Source organism: Podarcis gaigeae, assembly GCF_964106915.1.
Source record: "Podarcis gaigeae genome assembly, chromosome: 8".
NCBI lineage: Eukaryota > Metazoa > Chordata > Lepidosauria > Squamata > Lacertidae > Podarcis > Podarcis gaigeae.
This window is the reverse complement of record NC_139684.1, coordinates 51,798,119-51,817,141: the sequence shown is the minus strand read 5'-3', so window position 1 is coordinate 51,817,141 and position 19,023 is coordinate 51,798,119. Positions and strand designations below refer to the sequence as shown.

At 43.3% G+C, this 19,023-nt stretch overlaps 1 protein-coding gene across 2 annotated transcripts in view; it reads right to left on the bottom strand.

Moving 5' to 3' along the window:
- GNAO1 (G protein subunit alpha o1) overlaps positions 1 to 19,023 on the bottom strand; it is a 167,957-nt gene that overhangs the window by 21,408 nt on the left and 127,526 nt on the right. Inside the window, exons 5-8 of one of the 2 annotated variants that reach the window (XM_083749978.1) lie at positions 13,289 to 13,417; positions 12,440 to 12,569; positions 3,635 to 3,788; positions 784 to 990 (exon numbers count right to left, since the gene is read on the bottom strand). In XM_083749978.1, coding sequence (XP_083606104.1) covers positions 803 to 990; positions 3,635 to 3,788; positions 12,440 to 12,569; positions 13,289 to 13,417 — 601 coding nt within the window. In that variant the 3' untranslated portion in view covers positions 784 to 802. Of the gene's footprint in view, positions 1 to 783; positions 991 to 3,634; positions 3,789 to 12,439; positions 12,570 to 13,288; positions 13,418 to 19,023 lie in introns of those variants that run through there. The other variant, XM_083749979.1, reaches the window with a different exon arrangement.

Sequence of the window (19,023 nt, the reverse complement as noted above, 5' to 3'; positions counted from 1 at the left end):
TGCTTTACCTCACAGATCAAACGCCAGCTTTAGTGTTTTTTCTTTTTTTGGTGTGGTGTGGTGTGGGGTTTAACTGAAAAATTGAAACACAAGAACAAAAAGAACTAGGCTTCAGTCCTCTTGGTCCCATCCCAAATCAGCCCCTCCATCTTCGGAAGTCGCCACTAACACTTTTTTAAAGAAACCCACTGGAGATCTTATCCGCACATCTGCCACAGTACATTGAAGTTTGTCCCTTCAATGTCGAACACTTAAGGCTTTGGATTGCCTTCTTAAGAAATAATGATAGCAACTTGGCTCTTGAAACACATATACTGAGGGCCTTAGTGAAGCCTCCTTTACATGAGTTTCAATATTGGCTCCTGTTGCATGAAGAGAATGGCAGAGAATGCCATCAAAGCATTTTCAAAAGCAGGGGAAAGGGAAAGGGGAATGAGTGCTGGATTTTCTTCTGTTTGGAGAGTCAGGAAAGAGGGTCATTTTGCTTTCTCTTCCTCTTCATTTCAGAAGGGGCAACAGGCTACCTCCCCACTCCCCCTGCCCCCCAATGTGTGCATGATAAAACCGTCCTGTGAATGCAAAGCTTTACAGTGACAGTGTTACTTTCACAACATCTTTTTTTTCGCCGCATGAATACTGAAGTAGGTACTGGACTCTCCCATCTCAAAAACAGTTGTAGGCTTAACATTTGAGAGGGGGGAATGGAGAACAAACCGGTTGTTCTGACCACAAGATTGCTTCCCCAATGGGTGAACAGGAAGGAAGAGAAGAAAGGGAAAAGAAGAAAGGAAAGAAGAGGGCTTTAATACAGTCCGCAGCCACGCAAATTGTTGGCAATGATGACATCAGTTACAGCATCAAAGACAAACTGGATGTTGTTGGTATCGGTGGCACAAGTGATGTGTGAATAGATCTCTTTGCTGGACGACTTATTCTTGCTCTCGTATTGGGACTGGATGTAAGTCACGGCTTCGGTGAAAGAGCTGGGCCCTGCAACAGAGAGAGAGAGACGAAAGCCAGGAGCAAGGTTGTCCTGAAACGCAACACAAAGCCCACCCAACTCAAGTTGACTCCACTTGGAGGTGGACCCAGCTCATGTGGGAATGGGGATAGAAGTTGTGCAGAACCAGAGTTTGGGTCTTTGCAACACTCGCAGCAAACTTCTTTACACACACACACACACACACACACACACACCCTGTGCAAATTGTGCTTTATAGTCCTCAGTTCAGTTAGTAATACTGATGAGCTCTGGATGATGCAATTTATGGTCACCCTTAGCATCTATACAGTGTTCAAAACACTTCACATATGTTATCTGGAAGCCAAACAACACGTTACGTTAATTGTGTGAATGCAATGAACGTGCTTCATTTTTCCAAGTTTAAATTGCAGTTACTGAAATGCCTGGTTAGGACTGGGTTTGCAGTTTTGTGGGGGAAGGTAGATTTGACCTCATTAAAATCCCCACTCCTTGCAGTTAATGCCAGTGTAAGTTTCCATCCCAGAGATAGCAGTAGGCCTGTGTGGGGGTGTGAGGGTGGGAGAGAAGGGATTTTTCACAGGGGTTAGGGAAGCTTCCCCTACACCCCATCCTCCTAATCCTAATCACCCATACTTCATCCCACAACTGCAATTTAAAATTTATAAAGCCCAAAGCACCTTGACTGCAGGCACACAAATAATGTAATGTGTAGCTTGCCTGCCGGTAATTCTCATGAAAAGGCTGTAACGGAGGCCCATATTACAGCTGGGGATAGTGGCTCGCTTAGAGCTGCTGAGCAAATTCAGAGACGATGTGAGATTTGAACATGGAGCCTTGAGGCTGGTTTTCAGCCGAGTTCCCCTACACTCACTCTCAGCATTTGAATCGATTTATGAGAAGAAGCATGCTACATTATTGAACATCCTGCCTTCCTACAGGTCCTGTCTTGCTCATCTTTTCACAGAGCAACCACTAATAAGCCTCCAGGAAGCCCAGAGTTTACTGGAACACACTCTGAAAATCACTGTAATTTCACTGAGGGCAGGGATTTCCCCTTTTGCCACATAACCAGTCATGTAAGCTGATGGGATGTCATCACCATCATCATTGCTAATGTATTCATATTAATAATAACGTTAGCATTGTGGTACTATCACCATTGTCATCAATACAATGTAGTCATTGTCATAACTGAGATCAAGAAGCATTATGGTGCTGACACCACATTTCTGCACATCCATCCTTAAAACAGGGGTGTGGATCCTGCACCCTGGGGGCCAATCTTGGCTCACCAGGAGGTTCAATTTGCCTCTAACCCTAACTCACCACTGAGATGTGGCCCTCAGAAGGCTACTTAGAAGAGAAGGTGGCCATCAGGCAGAAAACAGTTTCCCCCATGCAACAGGGAGAAGCAAAATAGGAGTGCTTGGATGACATGCATCAGCCTGCAGCTCTCATGTGTGGTGATTTCTTAAGCCAAGTTTCTTGGCTCACCATTTGTGCAAACACAGCCTGTTTCCTTATTTCCAACCCCTACTCATGCAAACCTGGAGCTAACTCAGCTCATGTTGGTGACATGAATTTTGCACCAGCAGAGGAACCTTGATGTGAAAGCTTTTGTGTCTGATTACCATGAGCCACTCCCTCTTTGGTCTTCCTCATCTTCCCCACAGTGCTGTGAGCATACAACGCCTAAGAAAGCTGCCCTGCCTAATCAGAGCAAGAGCCGTTTAGTCCAGCAACAGCCAGCCAAATACTTTTGGGGATAAAAAACCCCCAACGGCCTTTCATTACTGCTTGTTACTAGAATAGTGGAACCTCGGTGTTATAACGTAATCAGTTCCAGAAGACCGTTCGACTTCTGAAACATTTGCAAACTGAGGAGCAATGGGCAGTCGGCAAAATTCATTGAGAAAAAAGTAAAACACGCAGCGGAAGTCGTTTGATTTCCAAGGTGCGTTCAAAAACGGAAGGAATTACTTCTGGGTTTTCGGCTTCCAGCTTCTGAAACGTTCAGCTTCTGAGTCACTCAAAAACCAAGGTTCCACTGTATCTGGAATTCAGAGATATACTTCTTTTGAATGTGTAGATTCCATGGAGCCACCATGAGGAACACCCATGGCTCAACTCAGTTCTTTTTTTCTGGGGGGACACTGGGGTACGAATACCCCTAAACATTTTGTGAATCTGAGTTTGGCCTCATTGAGGGGCAGCATTTCAATATGAGTAGGAAAATGAGAGCACTCCTTTTTTAAGAAAAAAAGCACTGGCTCAACTGATCCTCCACAAATTGGTCCAATATTTTTGAGGCTAGCTAAGCTACTGCCCAAATTCCCATAAGAACCTATGGGTGTTTGGAGCACAGAGCTAACACAAGGGTGGGTATCCTGTGACCTTCCAGACTACTGCTTCCATCAATCTCCAGCCAGCATGGTCAATGGTCAGGGATGATGGGGGCTGTGCTCCAGAAACATCTGAAGGACCACAGTCTCCTCATCTCACTGCTGAACTAAGGAGAGCAGTGCTTTTCTTTTAACAGCCAAAATAAAGGTATCAATTACAGGGTAAGGGTTTCTGAATCACAAAGCACTCTTCCTGCATTATATTTTATTAATATATATTTTTTTATATATTGAAGGTTTTTCTCACCTGTATAATCTGGAAAGCAGATAGTCAATGCAGATTTCTTAATCTTCTCTTCAAAGATGTCCTTCTTGTTGAGGAAAAGAATGATGGAGGTATCTGTGAACCACTTGTTGTTACAGATGCTATCGAAGAGCTTCAGTGACTCATGCATGCGGTTCTGCAACACAAAGGAGATGGCAAGTCAGGCAAGAGCTTTACTACCACCTTCAATGTATAGGGAAGCATCTAAATTTAATAATAAAGGGGGGGGTAAAAACACAAAAGGAAGCAGACAACAGTGGATGTAATAAATCAATGTATACATACTGGGAAATGTGTATACATACATAAAGAGATGCAATCCCTATAGATCTGAAGTACAGTTAGTAGCACTGCAGCAGTTTTTACTTTTACAGAGCTGTCGATTTTGCATAGCACATCTTTTTTCTTTTTTTTACAAGATTCCAGCTCAGCTAAATTTCATCATGCACCATGCATGTATGGCAAGTGACGGTGGTGTAAATAACTCCTGCCCTTAAAAGGTCAGAGATCGAAACCGAAGTGTGGGTCATGCAGATTTTCTAGAACATTCTTTGTTAAAATGCTGATCATTTCATTGGGGTGTGTGTATGGGACACGTATTTGGTCAATACATTAACCAAGGACTGGTAAGATCCTTGAATTAATTGAGAGTTGAAAGCAGACCATAAGGTGACATCTTTTTGGCAGTGACCTTGCCGTGAGCTTTGGTCTTAGTAGCTTGTTATTTCGTTTAGTACTGACATTCTCCAGTTGATGCTTTTTAGTGCGAGTCTTTATTTGTTTAATTTTTTGGAAGATGGTTTGATCGAAAGCAGATCACAATAAAACGAAAATAAATGAAACTGAACTGAAGGAGAAAAAGAGAGCGGTGAAGGAAGAAAGGCAGAAGATAGAATACTTAAGAACAACCAAAACACTGATCAGAGGAACCTTGCTGATGTTAAATCATGCCTTTAAGAAAAAAAGATTAGATTTGGGCTTTAGGAAGGGTCTTTTTTCTTTTTCTTTTTGGCAAGGCCACAACAACAAATGCACAAATAAAAGGAAGGCAGCTTTTTAGTTGGAATTCATGCAACGAATAATCAGTACAATGAAGTGAAACAAAAGATGTAAAATAAAAATTGCCGCATTGGTTAAGAAGCTGCAGGGTTTGGTGTATACCGAAAGAGCTCACAGCAAAGTCAGCCTGTCAGCGTCCCGTTCCTCCAGCTGCTTTCAACTCTTTATTTTTTCTCGGTTCAAGAGAAGCTTCATACCTGCCAAATTTGGAGGGTCTCTCAATATCTCAATATTTTGGCCTTTGTTTGGTTAGAAAAGATCAGACGGCCGAGGAAAAGTGGTGATGGCGTAGAGGCCTGCTGGAGTTTGGTGCGAGAGCTGTGCCGCCTCTCCCGGCCGGAAACGGAATAGCAGAGAGAAGCAGCCGCGACGGAGGTCGAAGCCAACCCAAAGAGCCAAGGGGTTATCAAAAGGCAAAGCAGGTTACAGAACAGAGAGCTTTCCTGTTTGACATCGGCAGCAGCTCCTCAAAGTGTGGCAGTTCCCCGCCGCAAACGACTGGTACAAATTATAACCGACAAAAGAAAGAGGATAGACATAAATGTGTTCCGGATAGCTAATGGAAGTGCCTTTGGAATAGCAGGAATGTAACTCACTCCCCACCCAACCTGAAAAGATTGCATAGTATCGCTTGACCGGCTGTCCCCATTTTGTTTTCCTTCAGACCTGCCGGCTGGAGCTGACAAAAGTCCAAATGGTGGTGATGGCTGGGGTGGGGGAGAGATGCCGTCCAAAATGGCTGTGCTGCCTGAGATGGATGGAAGTTATTGTTTGAAATGTGCAGAGAGAACCAGGTTGGGGAATGCTGGTCTAGACTGTGGTTTCTTAGTTGTAGTCACAAAGGCATTGGTTTCCAAACTGTGCTCCAGGGAGCCAGAGTTCCTTGGAAGCTTTCCAGGCGTTCCTCGGTGAGAAGATGGCCAGCGATGCTGAACAAAATTTCCTGACAGACATCTTGCTTACCCATCCAATGTATAGCTTTGTGGGAATACAGGTCAGGATGGACTGATCAGCTGACTGTCACATGTGTCCATTCTGTCATGCCCATTCTGTCCTGTTTTCCCAGCAATCTGCAAATTAGTATTTAAAATAAAATAAAATATCCATACAGAAGCTCATATTTAGAAAGGCATTTTAATATGAATTTCTGTATGTTTTTTTAAAAAAGGTATTCTAAAATATGTATTTTATAAAGCATTTTGGTATTATTTTAAGCAGAGAACTATTATCATAAAATTCAAAGAGCTGCAAAATCCTAAGGATAATGACATTCAGATCTGTGTACTAGTCCAGGAAGATTAGGAAAGTTCATTTGCAAGGCTGACCAAAGGAAATTCTTCTCCAGCCCTAGTCCTGGGTGCATTCTAAGAGCAATGGTGAGGTTCAGGAGGCTTAGCCAGTGCCCCATGTGAACTGTTCGTGCTACAACATACCCCAGAAATCCACTCCAACATTATCTCTGACATGTTTCAATGTGGAATGTGGGTTCTCTGAAGTTGCTACACAGGCAAGTCATTAATTTGCTCCTCTCAGGTTCTCAGTTCCACAGTCTCCAGTTCTCCACAATTCCACACCAGTTTGAGAATTTTTTTTTAAGTCTTCATGAAAATTTCATGAAAATTAAAAATACTATTTTAGTGCGAATTTCCTACTGATTTACACATTTTTGTAAAAAATGTTACTTAATATGCTCATTTTTGCAAAGCAGTTTTCTTGAATATAATGCATTTTTGTGTGTTATTTTCACTAGTATATATTTATGGCACACTTGGTTGAAGAGCTGCAGTGCAATATTCAGAGGAGTGAGAATTTTGAGGAATGCCTGTGTTTTGGTTCACATATTGTTTCGCAATATGCGAATTCTGTAGGCCCGCCTTTAAATGAGAAATGAATCAAATTTCTCCCCCATCCCTCATTATCGGGTGAGACTGCCTTGTTGCCACATCTATGGCTACCAGCCATGCCTTACGCCCACATCTGTCTGCAGCCACAGCCAAGGATCAGTTTGAGATCCCTGAAATATACATCAGGGTCCAATTTGCTAGGCTTGCTTCCTGCTGCTATGACTCCCTGGGTCATTGCAACTACTGGTGTAAAGGGCCCAGGTGTCATCATTACACACCGATTACTAGTACCCACTTCCAATACCCCTAGCCTTGCTTTAACAGATACAAAACATTTTCTTGAGATTAAAGAATGATTCTTGTGAATCATGCGAGATGTGCTAGGTTCCCTTTGTCATTTAGGAAGACAGACAGATCAGAAGGAACATTAATGCTGGCAGAGTGTTTTCAGTGCTGTCACAAATATGACTTCTAAGTATGTGGCTTGGTGACTGTGCTCTTATATATGTGCATGGCATCTGTTTATGTGCATATGGATGTATTGCTGCTTGCATTCTTAATTTTTGTACTTGCATAATAACAATAACAGGAATAATGTAAAGCTAAAACTCAGCAGCGAGACTGGATCATTGTATCTGCATGAAAACAGAAGAACCAAATGCTCAAGGAAATATTTCAACATCTTGCCTGCAGGGAAGGAAAGAGCAATGACAACACCCATTGAAACATAATACAGGTGAAATTCTGGGTTGTACAGCAGATGCAGCACTACAAAGGATGCCTCTTAATAGCGCTCAATTTAGTGCATAACTAGAAACTTGAGAGAATTGTGTCTTTTCCAGGGAGAAGAAAAGATGAGGAGATGTCTGATCTCTCACACCAACATTGCATCTTCCCATGTGTGGGTTGCAGCACCAATATGTGGTCATTGTTTCTGGCATCTACCCTGAGGATAGGTAGTGGGTGGCGTTAGCCTGTTTTCAGACACTTATACTTCTAGGTGTTGGGTGAGCTGAGTCCAGGTTATTCCCCACCCCCATCTTTATGTGAAAGTATGCTATGTGCAGTCTTGTGCAGCACCCCCCTTTAAACTAGTGTGAAATCTCAGTTGTTGAATTTAGGCAAATCCAGTGGAAATCTAGTTTGCCTAAATTTTATCTGCACTAAAATCCACTGCCACCATAGTTTCCAAGAGCAAGATTTCTTGGGTTTTCTTTAGTCATTCCCAAAGAGTGATAGTGTTGCTTAGTCCAAGGAAATTGCCTGTCTAATAAATTTTGCTGTCTGAGGTAGAGCACACATTATTTCCCATACCCATTCCATGAGACCAACCAGACTCGCATTTAAATGTTCCTTTAGCACGGGTCCACCACACCTAAGGGGAGCAGAGCCTGCTGTTCTGTTCTCCAACAACCCACCCCTACTGCCAGCCTCACAGAATCTGCCACCTGAGGTGCCTCCCTCAGTCTGCCTGATGGTAGGGTTGTTCCTTCCACAAAATGTTGAGCTCAGTGCTATCCCAGTGGATTCCCATCCCTTAGTGACCACAAACATCTTTGGGGATATATATATATATATATATATAGAGAGAGAGAGAGAGAGAGAGAGAGAGAATTGCCTGAACACTCCATAATCTGATTTTAGACCCCATACCTGACACCTGTAGCTGAATGGAGGAATTTTAAGACACTGCAAGACAGCCATTACATTTACCTGGCCCAGTCCATAAGATACCCCCTACTATATTATCCAGCAGCTCTATTCCAGGCTGTCCTGGACCAAGTTGCCCAATGGACCACATCTAAAAGCTGGAACAAGTACTAAAGGCAACAGCTAATACAAACAGGGGTCTGAAATCCTTTCATGGTAGAATTACCCAATGTTGTTTTGTTTGACAGGGATGGGAAAATCCACTGTTTTCTTAACTGGATGAATCCCAAGTTTATTGGTTTTCCTGTAAGCTGTACCAAGAATGTATATTCTACATAAGCAAAAATACAAGCAAGGCTCATTACAAGTGTATTAGACATGTTGACGCCCTTTGCCAGGTTTCAAAACAAGTATTGGGGGAAAAAACACCTTAAAATGGTTATTTCAACTGATCCTGTTAAATGGAGGAAAGAAGAGAGTTGAAGATGGTAAAGCACAATATACTTATAATATGTTGGAATTGCCACCCCTCAGAGAAGAAATATTTGTGTTGTGTTCATGATGGTATCTTTAGTGTGGACCAAATGCAGGCATCTTTAAGGTAGAGTTCATAAGTCACTGCTTGGGTCCATGCTCCTTGTTCCCCACCATTCGGCAAAGTCATGAATGTCAAGTCTACAATGACATTAGAAGCACCTTCATTTTTGTTCCAGTTGGAAACCATAACATTCCTGTAACGGTAACAATACTTACTGTTGTTTTAGTTTTGCTGCCATATTAGAATTAGAAAAAGAATCAGAAGAGGTTAAAACAGAGGTGTGAGTACAGATTATTAAATATAAGCAACTTGTACTGCAATCACACTGCCTGCATATGACGGGTAGGGGCTGAGAGAGCTCCCCCCGCCCACTCTTTCAAACACGCCATTCAGCAAGATTGATTATAGAGTGCACCACCCAAGTGCCCGCATCTTGTTTTGATACCGTTTGATACACCTATTTCTTTCATAAGAACATTCCTTATAGCTAAGAAGGCCGCAAAGACACCAGCTGACAGGTAAAGAAAGAGCAACGCCATGGTCCCCCATGCAGCTTAGTTACTCGAATGCAGACTGGACAAATGACAAGCGCGCACAGAAACCGCTACCGGGGAAATCATTCGCAGGTCCTTGCAACGGTACAAATCCTGCTCGCAGTGAAAGTGCATGATGCAGTTCAGAGATGAAGATAAGAGGATTCTCAGAACAGATTGTTGTAAGCAGTGGAGACTGGGCCATGAGAGTGAATGGGGCATGGCCCCACCACCACCATTCTGCCCTCAGCCAGCCTTCCTATTTGCAACCAATGGAACTGCCTGTCAACATCCTCCTCCTCCTCCTCCTTAATCTTGGTGTTGCCCTGGTAGAACACAGCAGGGAGGAGGAGAAGGGCACAACTAGAATGCGTTCTGCCTGCCATTAGTTCTGGATCCACCTAGTGCTGCCTTCCCTGCCTACTGCCATACCAATGGGCACTAGTAATGCTCAATATGTCTTGAAAATGGAAAGTGAGCAGAGAGACCCAGGCTCCTTATTCTCTGTGCTAACACGGTAGTAGCTTGATCTCTACTCCTCTTTAGCACTGAAGATGGCCAGAAGGTAACATTGCAGATAGCAGAGTTCCATCTGGACCCGTAAATCCCTTTAAAAAGAGAGGAGGAAGAGGAGGAATAAGAGTGGGGGCAGCATTGGAGGACACACCCTACAGTGGTAAGGTGGGTGGGTCGTGAGTCTGATTTGCTCCAAGCCCTGCACTTCCCTAGAGGTGGCCCTGCCACAGTGCCTGGGATGGTTTATGTGGAATATACTTCCAATCAGAAGCACAGTTCTATCCCTTCTCCTGCAGTTGTGTGTGTCTGCAAGAATAAGAACATCAGAGGATCCCTGGATCTTGACCAAATCAGCATCCTGTTCTGGCAGCGGCCAACCGGCTATCTTCACTGGAAGCCCACAAGAAAAATAAGAGGGTAACAGCACTCTCCCACCTGCGATTCCATATGTCTATTTTCACTTTCTGTATTCCATACTTATTTATAGTTCGAGTGAGCTGTAGTTCAAAGGGGATAAAAAATGCAAGGCGAATGTGGGAACAATGCCTCTTCCAAAATGCTTATGAATGTAGCAGCAACCGTGAAGTAGTGTGGAGGAAGAGCTGAATCACAGAAGGACTCCTTGCTATCCTTGCCAGCTGAGCACATGATGAGCTAACCTTTGCTGCAAGCATCACTAGGCAATTCATTCCCTCCTCTTTTTCCTGATGTATTCATTTTGAATGGCTTCAAACCATTAAAAAAAACCCAACCCAGATTACTTTTAAGAGAATAAAACCTCTGCCTTCTGATCTTCCCCAGATTCTAAAGAGGTGGCAAAACCTTGTTTCAATTCTGCTAGAAGCTGGGGTTGAAGTCAACTTGTACAAAAGCAGCACTGGTCACTTGTTTTTAAATCTCCCATGGTCCTCTTCAGACATTTGCTGTGAATGCACAAAGAGGACTGTGGGCTAAACACTCAAGCCCCACACCCCTGTTCCCACAGGAGACTTCCCCAAATTCAGCAGGAAGGTGTGAAGGAAGGCCATAGATCAGCGGCAAAAGCTATTCCCCCACGTAGAATGCATTTCTGCATGTTATGCCCACTAATATATGATTATATATGCAGTCTATCCTAACATATACAGTTGTACCTTGGTTCTCAAACAGAATGTGTTCCGGGAGTCCGTTCGACTCCCGGAACCGTTCAAAACCAAGGTGTGGCTTCCAATTGGCTGCAGTAGCGTCCTGCAGCCAATTGGAAGCTGTGGAAGCCACACTGGACGTTCGGCTTCTGAAAACCGTTCCAAAACCAGAACACTCACTTCTGGGTTTCGATTGTTCAGGAGGTGATTTGTTCAGGAGCCAAGGCGTTTGAGTTCCAAGGTATGACTGTACATTTATGGATGAAGAACTATATTGCAAAATTTGGAATACTGCAAATTTTGAAGGATAGCTTTGTTTTGGTTTGCATATTGTTTCAGAAAGTGTGCATTTGGTACGTTTGCTTTTAAATGTGAACTGAGTCAAAATTCTCCCCTATCCGTAGTTCAGACATAACACTCAAACACAGCAAGTAATATACATTTAAGGTCAAGACTACAAAGCGGCAATCACATTACATATATTTTTGATACGTTCTTTGCTTAGTGTCTTCTCATGGGAGCTAAACCTCAGCTAGGGCTGCTCCTCTACCCCTGCGCTCTCCATTTACAGTATAGTTTCCCTCTTTTAAGCATTTTGAAACACTGCTGTAAAATTCTTGCAACCATCAGACAAAATAAGAGTTTTCACTGCTTCAGAGATAAGCTTTCTCTCTACCTTTTATTTTCTATTTCCTGATTTGGCACCAAAAAGACCCAAGAAAACATCTCTTGCGCACGGGACACAATTCCAGACATAGACAAAAGCCTGTTCCTCATGAGCAGTCATGAAATATGATCTCTTGCCAAATGCATAGCAAACCAACAAATGAACAACTTCTCAGCCTCCTCTTCAACCTATTGGGAACACCCCTTTTGCTCATGTGCACCTAGCCCCGGCCCTGCCTTGTCATTTGTTTTTAAAGTGGAAAAGTGATTGCATGAATCCACACAATAACCAAAGAACAGGCATCATCAGAACTTCTGGGTAAAAATGTCACTTGCTCACATTCAGCTTCCATTTCTTAGGCCTGTCGTTTTCTAACTCTCTTCTGGTTTGTTGTCATGCTATAAGCAATCTGGGTCAGGAACCCATATCCACCCCCTCTTCTGTTTCGCAAGTTCTCTGTGGGCAGAACAGTAATCAAGAATAACCACTCTTTGAGGTTCCTGAAGAGCTTCTGTTCAAAGGGAGACCCTTCTGCACCAGGGGCACTTGGCTTGGGGTAGCCAACGAGAAAGGGGAACAGATTTTGTGGTCAAATTCTGGACCAAGTGAAAGCGTGCAAGTTACCTGTGCTAACGCCATCCTGCGGAATGGAAGACTTAAATCCAGCTTGTTGGTGGTAGAATGGGGTCTCCATAGCATTTAAGAGTCAAAGGAAGACATGTGAGTAATAAAGTATATCTGTTAGATCCTTTTGGTCTCAGAACTGAGGACGGTTTGTGAGATGACCTTGGAACAAATGCAGTAAGTAGAAAAGAAAGGCTATCTCAGGGAACTCTTCCACCCAGAGAATACTCACCGTAGTTTCATCTTCATGGAGCACTTGGTCATACCCGCTCAGCGCGACACAGAAAATGATTGCTGTGACATCCTCAAAACAGTGGATCCATTTCTTACGTTCTGACCTCTGACCTCCAACATCAAACAGCCTGAGGAAGAAACACAACCCTTCATTATGCCCAGTATCCAAAGAATTGCATGGCTAGTCCCACAAGACCAAGCATCGTTCTCTGCTGCGCCAGAGCACAGGACTAGAACTGATGGTGGAAATTACAGGGGAGTTGTTGTTTTTATAGATCAACCTAAGGAAATGGGTGTGGCCTCCAGAGAGTTCTAAGGGACAGACAGAGAGGCTTGGAGGCTGCATTCAGCTCCTGGGCCTCAAGCTCCCCAGTCATTGCCAGCTAGTGGTCATTCGACACATATCAGTGCCATTTCCCATCACATTTTCTTTTAAGATTTCTTAGCAGTTAGAAAAGTGACAGGAGAATGATACTAGAAAGTGTGCGCTAACAACCAACTTTTGTGTCAATAAACACCCCACGTGGACTTGCCCTTAGTCATTTTGATTTTGGAACTTTTTGTGTGTGAAGGTTAGTGCTGCTGTTTAATCTCATTTGCTGTTTAAATCTTGATGGTTTCAGAGTTCTTTGATGCTATTGCTTGGCATGTTTCTACCTCATGTTCCATTGTCCATTCCTTTTCAATGTCTTTAGACAGGAAGCTACAAAGAATGTGTATAAATAAATAAAGTTTCATGACGCTGTCATATTACACATTTATAGCATGAGCCGGCCTTTGTTAATTCAGGTTGGAATTTTCTTTGCATAGTCATGATAATCTGTTTGCATTTTCATATCACACTAACCGGAAGTGGAGGTTTTTGAACGTGAAATGGGTTTCTACAATGCCAGTTGTTTTGACCCTGGTTCGAAGGATGTCTTGCTCTGTAGGCTGGTAGTCAGCACCTCCAATTCGATCTAAGCTGTCTAGGTAGCTGTAAAGTGGAAAACATTAAGGAAAAGCATAAGGATATATGAGTTATAAGGATAAAATACGCCGCAATGTTTTTCATTGATGCTTAAGGGGAGAAAATTCTCTTTGGGAAAACATACTTCTAAATGTCAGAAGTTATTTAAACAACAAAGAACAGAATTAAACCACATATAAATATACTGTGAGGGAGAAGGGGGGTGTTATTGTTTTTGTTTGTTACTATATTACATCCTTTTTTGGTTTTATATTGTAAATTGTCCAATGATCCTCGGATGAAGTGTGGCATAGAAAATGAATGAATGAATGAAAGAAATAAGAAGTGTTATTTTTCTAGAAAAAGAGATGCCAGAACTCATTCTCTTAGAATGGCAATGGCACCCACCTGAGATGTGCCAGAACTGAGTTTCCATGAGCTCCAGCTGGAAAAAGCCCTGCATGCTATAAATTACTTATGCAGTTGTTCAGAGAGATTCAACGGACATGTAGGTCTATGCCATTTTTTCTCCACTGCCACCGCTTCCTCTATTCAAGTCAACAGAGATCTCTTGCTTCCAGGGGAAAGTAGATGTATCTTCCCCGCTCAAGTCTATGATGGAGATTTGAAGTCCGCCCTCCAACATTTCCCCATTCCAGTCTTTCCTGGGATATATATTCCCTTCTCTACCTTGCTGCTATGATTCCTATGGTGCCAATCCCCAAGTGGTAAAGTATGGAAGGAAAACCTTTTTCAGTTCAAGGGCCACATTCCTTTCTGAGGGCCACATGCCAGTGGTGGGTCACATGCTCATATATCCCCCATATTTTGTCCAGACAAGTAAGATGCATTATCAGAATTCAAGGATGCATTGCAGCCAGGCAAGAACTCTTAGGACATGAAGCAGTGCCAATGGAGGGTTTGGTCTGGAAAGAGCTTCAAGGGCCAGATAGGAAGGCCTGGAGGGCCACATTCCTGTGGTAGTCTGGAGAACAGCTGCAGCTATAATTCTGAAATTTTGCAGGCTTTGTGCCCTCAGAGAGGAAAGGGTGATCATACCTGTAAATTGCATCAAAGTCTGGCAGAAAATAAAATAGATTTCCTTTCTTTTCCGTTTTAAAAAATCAAACTTTAAAGCTGCCCTGCACAAAACCCCTGATTATATCTGCCTACAGATTGTACAGCTTAATCCACTGGAGGGCTATTATGCCTGCAAATTTGATCCACTTCTGTGAGAAAGGGAAAAAAGAGCTTTGTTTTTAACAGATCTAATTTGGTCCTGAATAATAAGCTGAACTGGAAATACAGAGTGACTCTGAAACCAATCGAGGATGCTTCTGATACAAGTCCTCAACCCATATGCACAGCCTGAATGTATTGATCTTATCTTCTTAAATGTTTTGTATTGCAGCAGAGTACCATTTTATGAGTCAGTTATTAGCGGGGTGAACAAGCGGAAAGCTCTATTGCAGTTTGCTGCTGAAGGCAAAATGACATCTCTTGGGGCACAGTAGGAAAGAGAGTGGCTGAGCTATAGGAAAAAAAGCAGGAAACCATATCAGGGAATGCCCTTCTGGACATCTTCACAAGTTAGCATTCAGCCTAGCAGAAAGATTTTCCCCTTTCCATTTTTTAAGGTTGCACAGAGACATTATTTAAGTGAGTTGAAAGTGGTGTGGTAGAGGCACCGCTGATAAATGAATACATGCATTTCTTCTCACCAACGTCATCTCTGGCCAACAAGAGTTTCTGAAGCACTTTGCCAGCTTGTGATAGCCTGGTGCCCTCCAGATGCTTTGGACTACTTCCAGCTCTAGCCAGCAAAGCCGGCGTGGCAAAGGACATAGTTGACTAACCAGCTAACACCTATTTTCCAGAGATGACTGTGCCTTGAGGGTACATGCCCAGGGCAACAAGGATTCTCATAGAATTTCATATATCATCAGCAGGGAAGAGTCATAACCACTGGCATTATCATATGCCTCCTTATTGTTTGCATGTGACCTCAGGTAGACTGCATTGCATGTAATTCCTTTTTTTTAATTACAGAATGGCTTTTGAACATATTAGCCCTGCTGAAGATGACAGTTCTGTTAAGTAGCTGTTGGCATCTGGCTCATTTGACTGTCACATTGGGGCAGTTGTTGGGGCCCTGAGCCACCAAGAATGCAGAATATTCATCCAAACCACCCCTCTCTCCAAAAAGTATAGGCTAGTTTGGGACAGAAGAGTTCCTGCAACTGTATTACATTTTTTTTTTAATAAAAAATATATTTATTAGGTTTTTACAAAAAAGAAAAGTACATAACCACCACAGAAATAGAAAAAATATAAAAAGAAATAAAGCATAATCAAAAGTAACACATAAAACAGATCAAAACACAAAAATATAAAATACAGTAAAGAAAAATTCCACCCAACCAAATACAAAAACATAAAAACTCCAACTTTTTTGATCATACTTAATTAACTTCCTTTCTTGACTTCCTCACGCCTCCCTTTTTTGTGTTCCTCTTTACCCAATCAGATACAGCAAATCCTTACCCTCTTTCAGATCTCATTTCTAATTATTAAGTTCATTCTATTATGTCACCAATCTTTTTCTACTTTTTGGCCGTGAGCCCTGGAAGACCTGTTCCCTGACTTTCAGGCCTTTTCCAGCCAGCCTGGGAGGGCAGGGCCCTGACTGCAGGGTCTACAATGACTGTTAGCAGCTCCCCAGGGTTTCATGTTGGAAGCCACGCAGAGTGGCTGGGGCAACCCAGTCAGATAGGTGGGATACAAACGATAAAATTATTGTTGTCATTATTCATACAGAACCCAGAACCTTCTGCGTACAAAGTTGCACAGCTCATCCCTACTGCTCTCCCAAAAGGACAGTAAAGAGATTATGTTCTCACATTACAGAATCTTGTCCTTTATCCAATTGAGGTGACATAGTGACAGCCATTCTTCGCTCCCTAGCTAATTCTCAAGGCGGAGGCTGGTCCTTGGCCAACACTGATATATGGGCCATACCAATGAAATATATTGGAACCGTACTGAGCTGCTTGCACCTTGAGAATATGTAAGCTTTTGAAAGTGATGAACCAAATGCATGTTGTACGAGACAACTGGGAGGATTTTATCCTAATGAGCATCTCAGCGGCTGCCTCAGATGAAAATTGAAGTTGATACAGTTGAATGATGCAGACCTGCTATTACCACAGGGGAACATCTGCAGTGTGGGCTCGTAAGAGTTCAGTCTGCCAACCGTGCACTTAAGAATATAGGAAGAGCCCTGCTGCTGGTTCAGACCAAAACTCCATCTAGTCCACTCTTCTGCTCTCACAGTGATGCCTCTGGGAAGCACCCAAGTGGGACCTGAGTGCAGCAGCAGTTTCCCCACTTGCGATTCCCAGAAATTGGTATTCAGAGGCATGCTGCGTCCAGCAGTGGAAGCAGAATACAGCTAGTGTGCCAGTCTTATCCTCCACGAACCTGTCTAATCCACTTTTAGCACCCTCCAAGTTGGTGGCCATCGCTACATCTTGCTAGAGCGAGTTCCATAGCTTAACTGTGCTCAGAATGAACAAGTACTTTCCTTTGTCTGTCCTGAATCTTCCACCATTGAGCTTATTGGATGGTCTTGAATTCTGTTATAAGGAGAAAAACTTATTGGCTGTAGTGCCCACAATCACCACTACCCCAACCTTCATGTGCACACAGACTCCTATGGGAACAGAGGTGTAGTGGTCCAGGTTGAGGGGACTCATTAATATTTCTTAAGCAGGGTCCCTGTCTCCAACATCCTAGAGCTATCCAGTCACAGCATGAAAAGGGAGCTTCTTAGCCACTGAGAGGAAGTCTCCTCACCCTTTGCGCTGACTGGAATGAAAGCAGTTGAGTCAGTCATGGAGGAATGGCTCTTAGATGTTCTGTTTGCTCTAAAGCTAAGCGTTTACAAGCATCAAAAACACCCGGTGCTTCAGTTTCAAGAGACTGGTGTGCAGGTTCTATTATATACCATGACATTTCAATGAAAACAACTTAGGTCACTCCAAAAGAAGATACTGGAACCCTCAAAATCATTTGCCCACGTATGTGCACTGAAAACAGTAACTCTAGCTGAAAGACAACATGTGGAGATCTGCACTGATCATTGCAATACATCCTAGATGACCCTTAGGGTCCCTTCCAACTCTACAATTCTATCATTCCTAAACACTTTTATTGTATAAGATTATTGTACAATCTTACAAGGGGCCCTGACTATGACTATCATGAATTTGCACATCTGAATTTGCCACTATACTACTACATTTAACCATCTTTCTCAGCTTCTGAGCTTCTCCAGGGGTATCTGACTGGCTGCAGTCAAGAGAGGCAGCACGCTAAGCTAAAAGCATTGCTCTGACTCAGCATCCCTTCAGAAAACTGAAAGGCAAAATGTACTCAACTCTAAAAGGACAATGAAAGCTCCGCTCCCAAGAAATCCAAATTGTGGGCCAGGAAAAGCTGAATTCTCTGAGCTGTGAAACCATTGTGGAAATTGATCTGATGTGCATAATTTTGCTTCCTTTGCATCATTTATTTTGGTTTTCGTTAGCCATGGAGAGGAATGAGCATCATGAAGCGGAACAGGCTGTGGGTTTTGAGGAGCCTGAATAGGCATTTACTTACAACAACTCAGGGAGGAGTTGCTGTGCCGCTCAAGTCCTGCTTGTGAGCTTCCCATTAGTGGTACCTTGGGTTACATACGCTTCAGGTTACAGACTCCGCTAACCCAGAAATAGTACCTCAGGTTAAGAACTTTGCTTCAGGATGAGAACAGAAATCGTGCTCCGGCAGCGCGGCAGCAGCAGGAGGCCCCATTAGCTAAAGTGGTGCTTCAGGTTAAGAACAGTTTCAGGTTAAGAACGGACCTCCAGAACGAATTAAGTACTTAACCCGAGGTACCACTGTACCTGGGTAGCCATTGTGAAAAAAAGTCACAGGACCAGATGGTCTTTGACCTGATCTGGCAGGGCTCTTCTGATGATCTTAAAGTAGACCAGTGCTACACACCCCTGTCCAAGTTTACGTTAGGCTATTACTGAGATGAGCTTTAAACTGGGGCCTTCTAGCTTTGCTGCTCATACTATTGTCATTCCACCCTCCCCCCCTCATCCTCACCTTCACAACAACCTGTGACAGGTAGATTAGGCTAGGTGCTTGCAGCAGCTTTGTCGCCTAGTTGAGATTCATGAGAGCTTGCCTTCCCCCAGACTGAGTGCAACACTCCAGCTCCTAGATTACACTGCCATCTTTGTAAGCTTAAGAACTTTGGCCAACCTTGCAATATCTCAACCTCCACACATCCCTCCGGGTCACCCAGCCAGCTGGAGAGGCCCACTGTCAACGATTCTCTCTTTCTCAGCTACTGTTTTATCCTGGTTCACTGGAAAGGTTAAGCATGCAAGATCTCACTGGGGTACGGTCTGGTGTATGCCACCAGCCAGCTCTGGGCGGGCCTGACTTTGTGCCAGGATAGGATGACTTCTTGCAAGCTAGTGGCCTGCATGAATTAATTCCTGGCCTCAGTCCAGTTCAAAGCTGAAGGCTGTCTGTGCAGTACTTTATATGCAAACATATAGCGCTCACCATCAGAACTG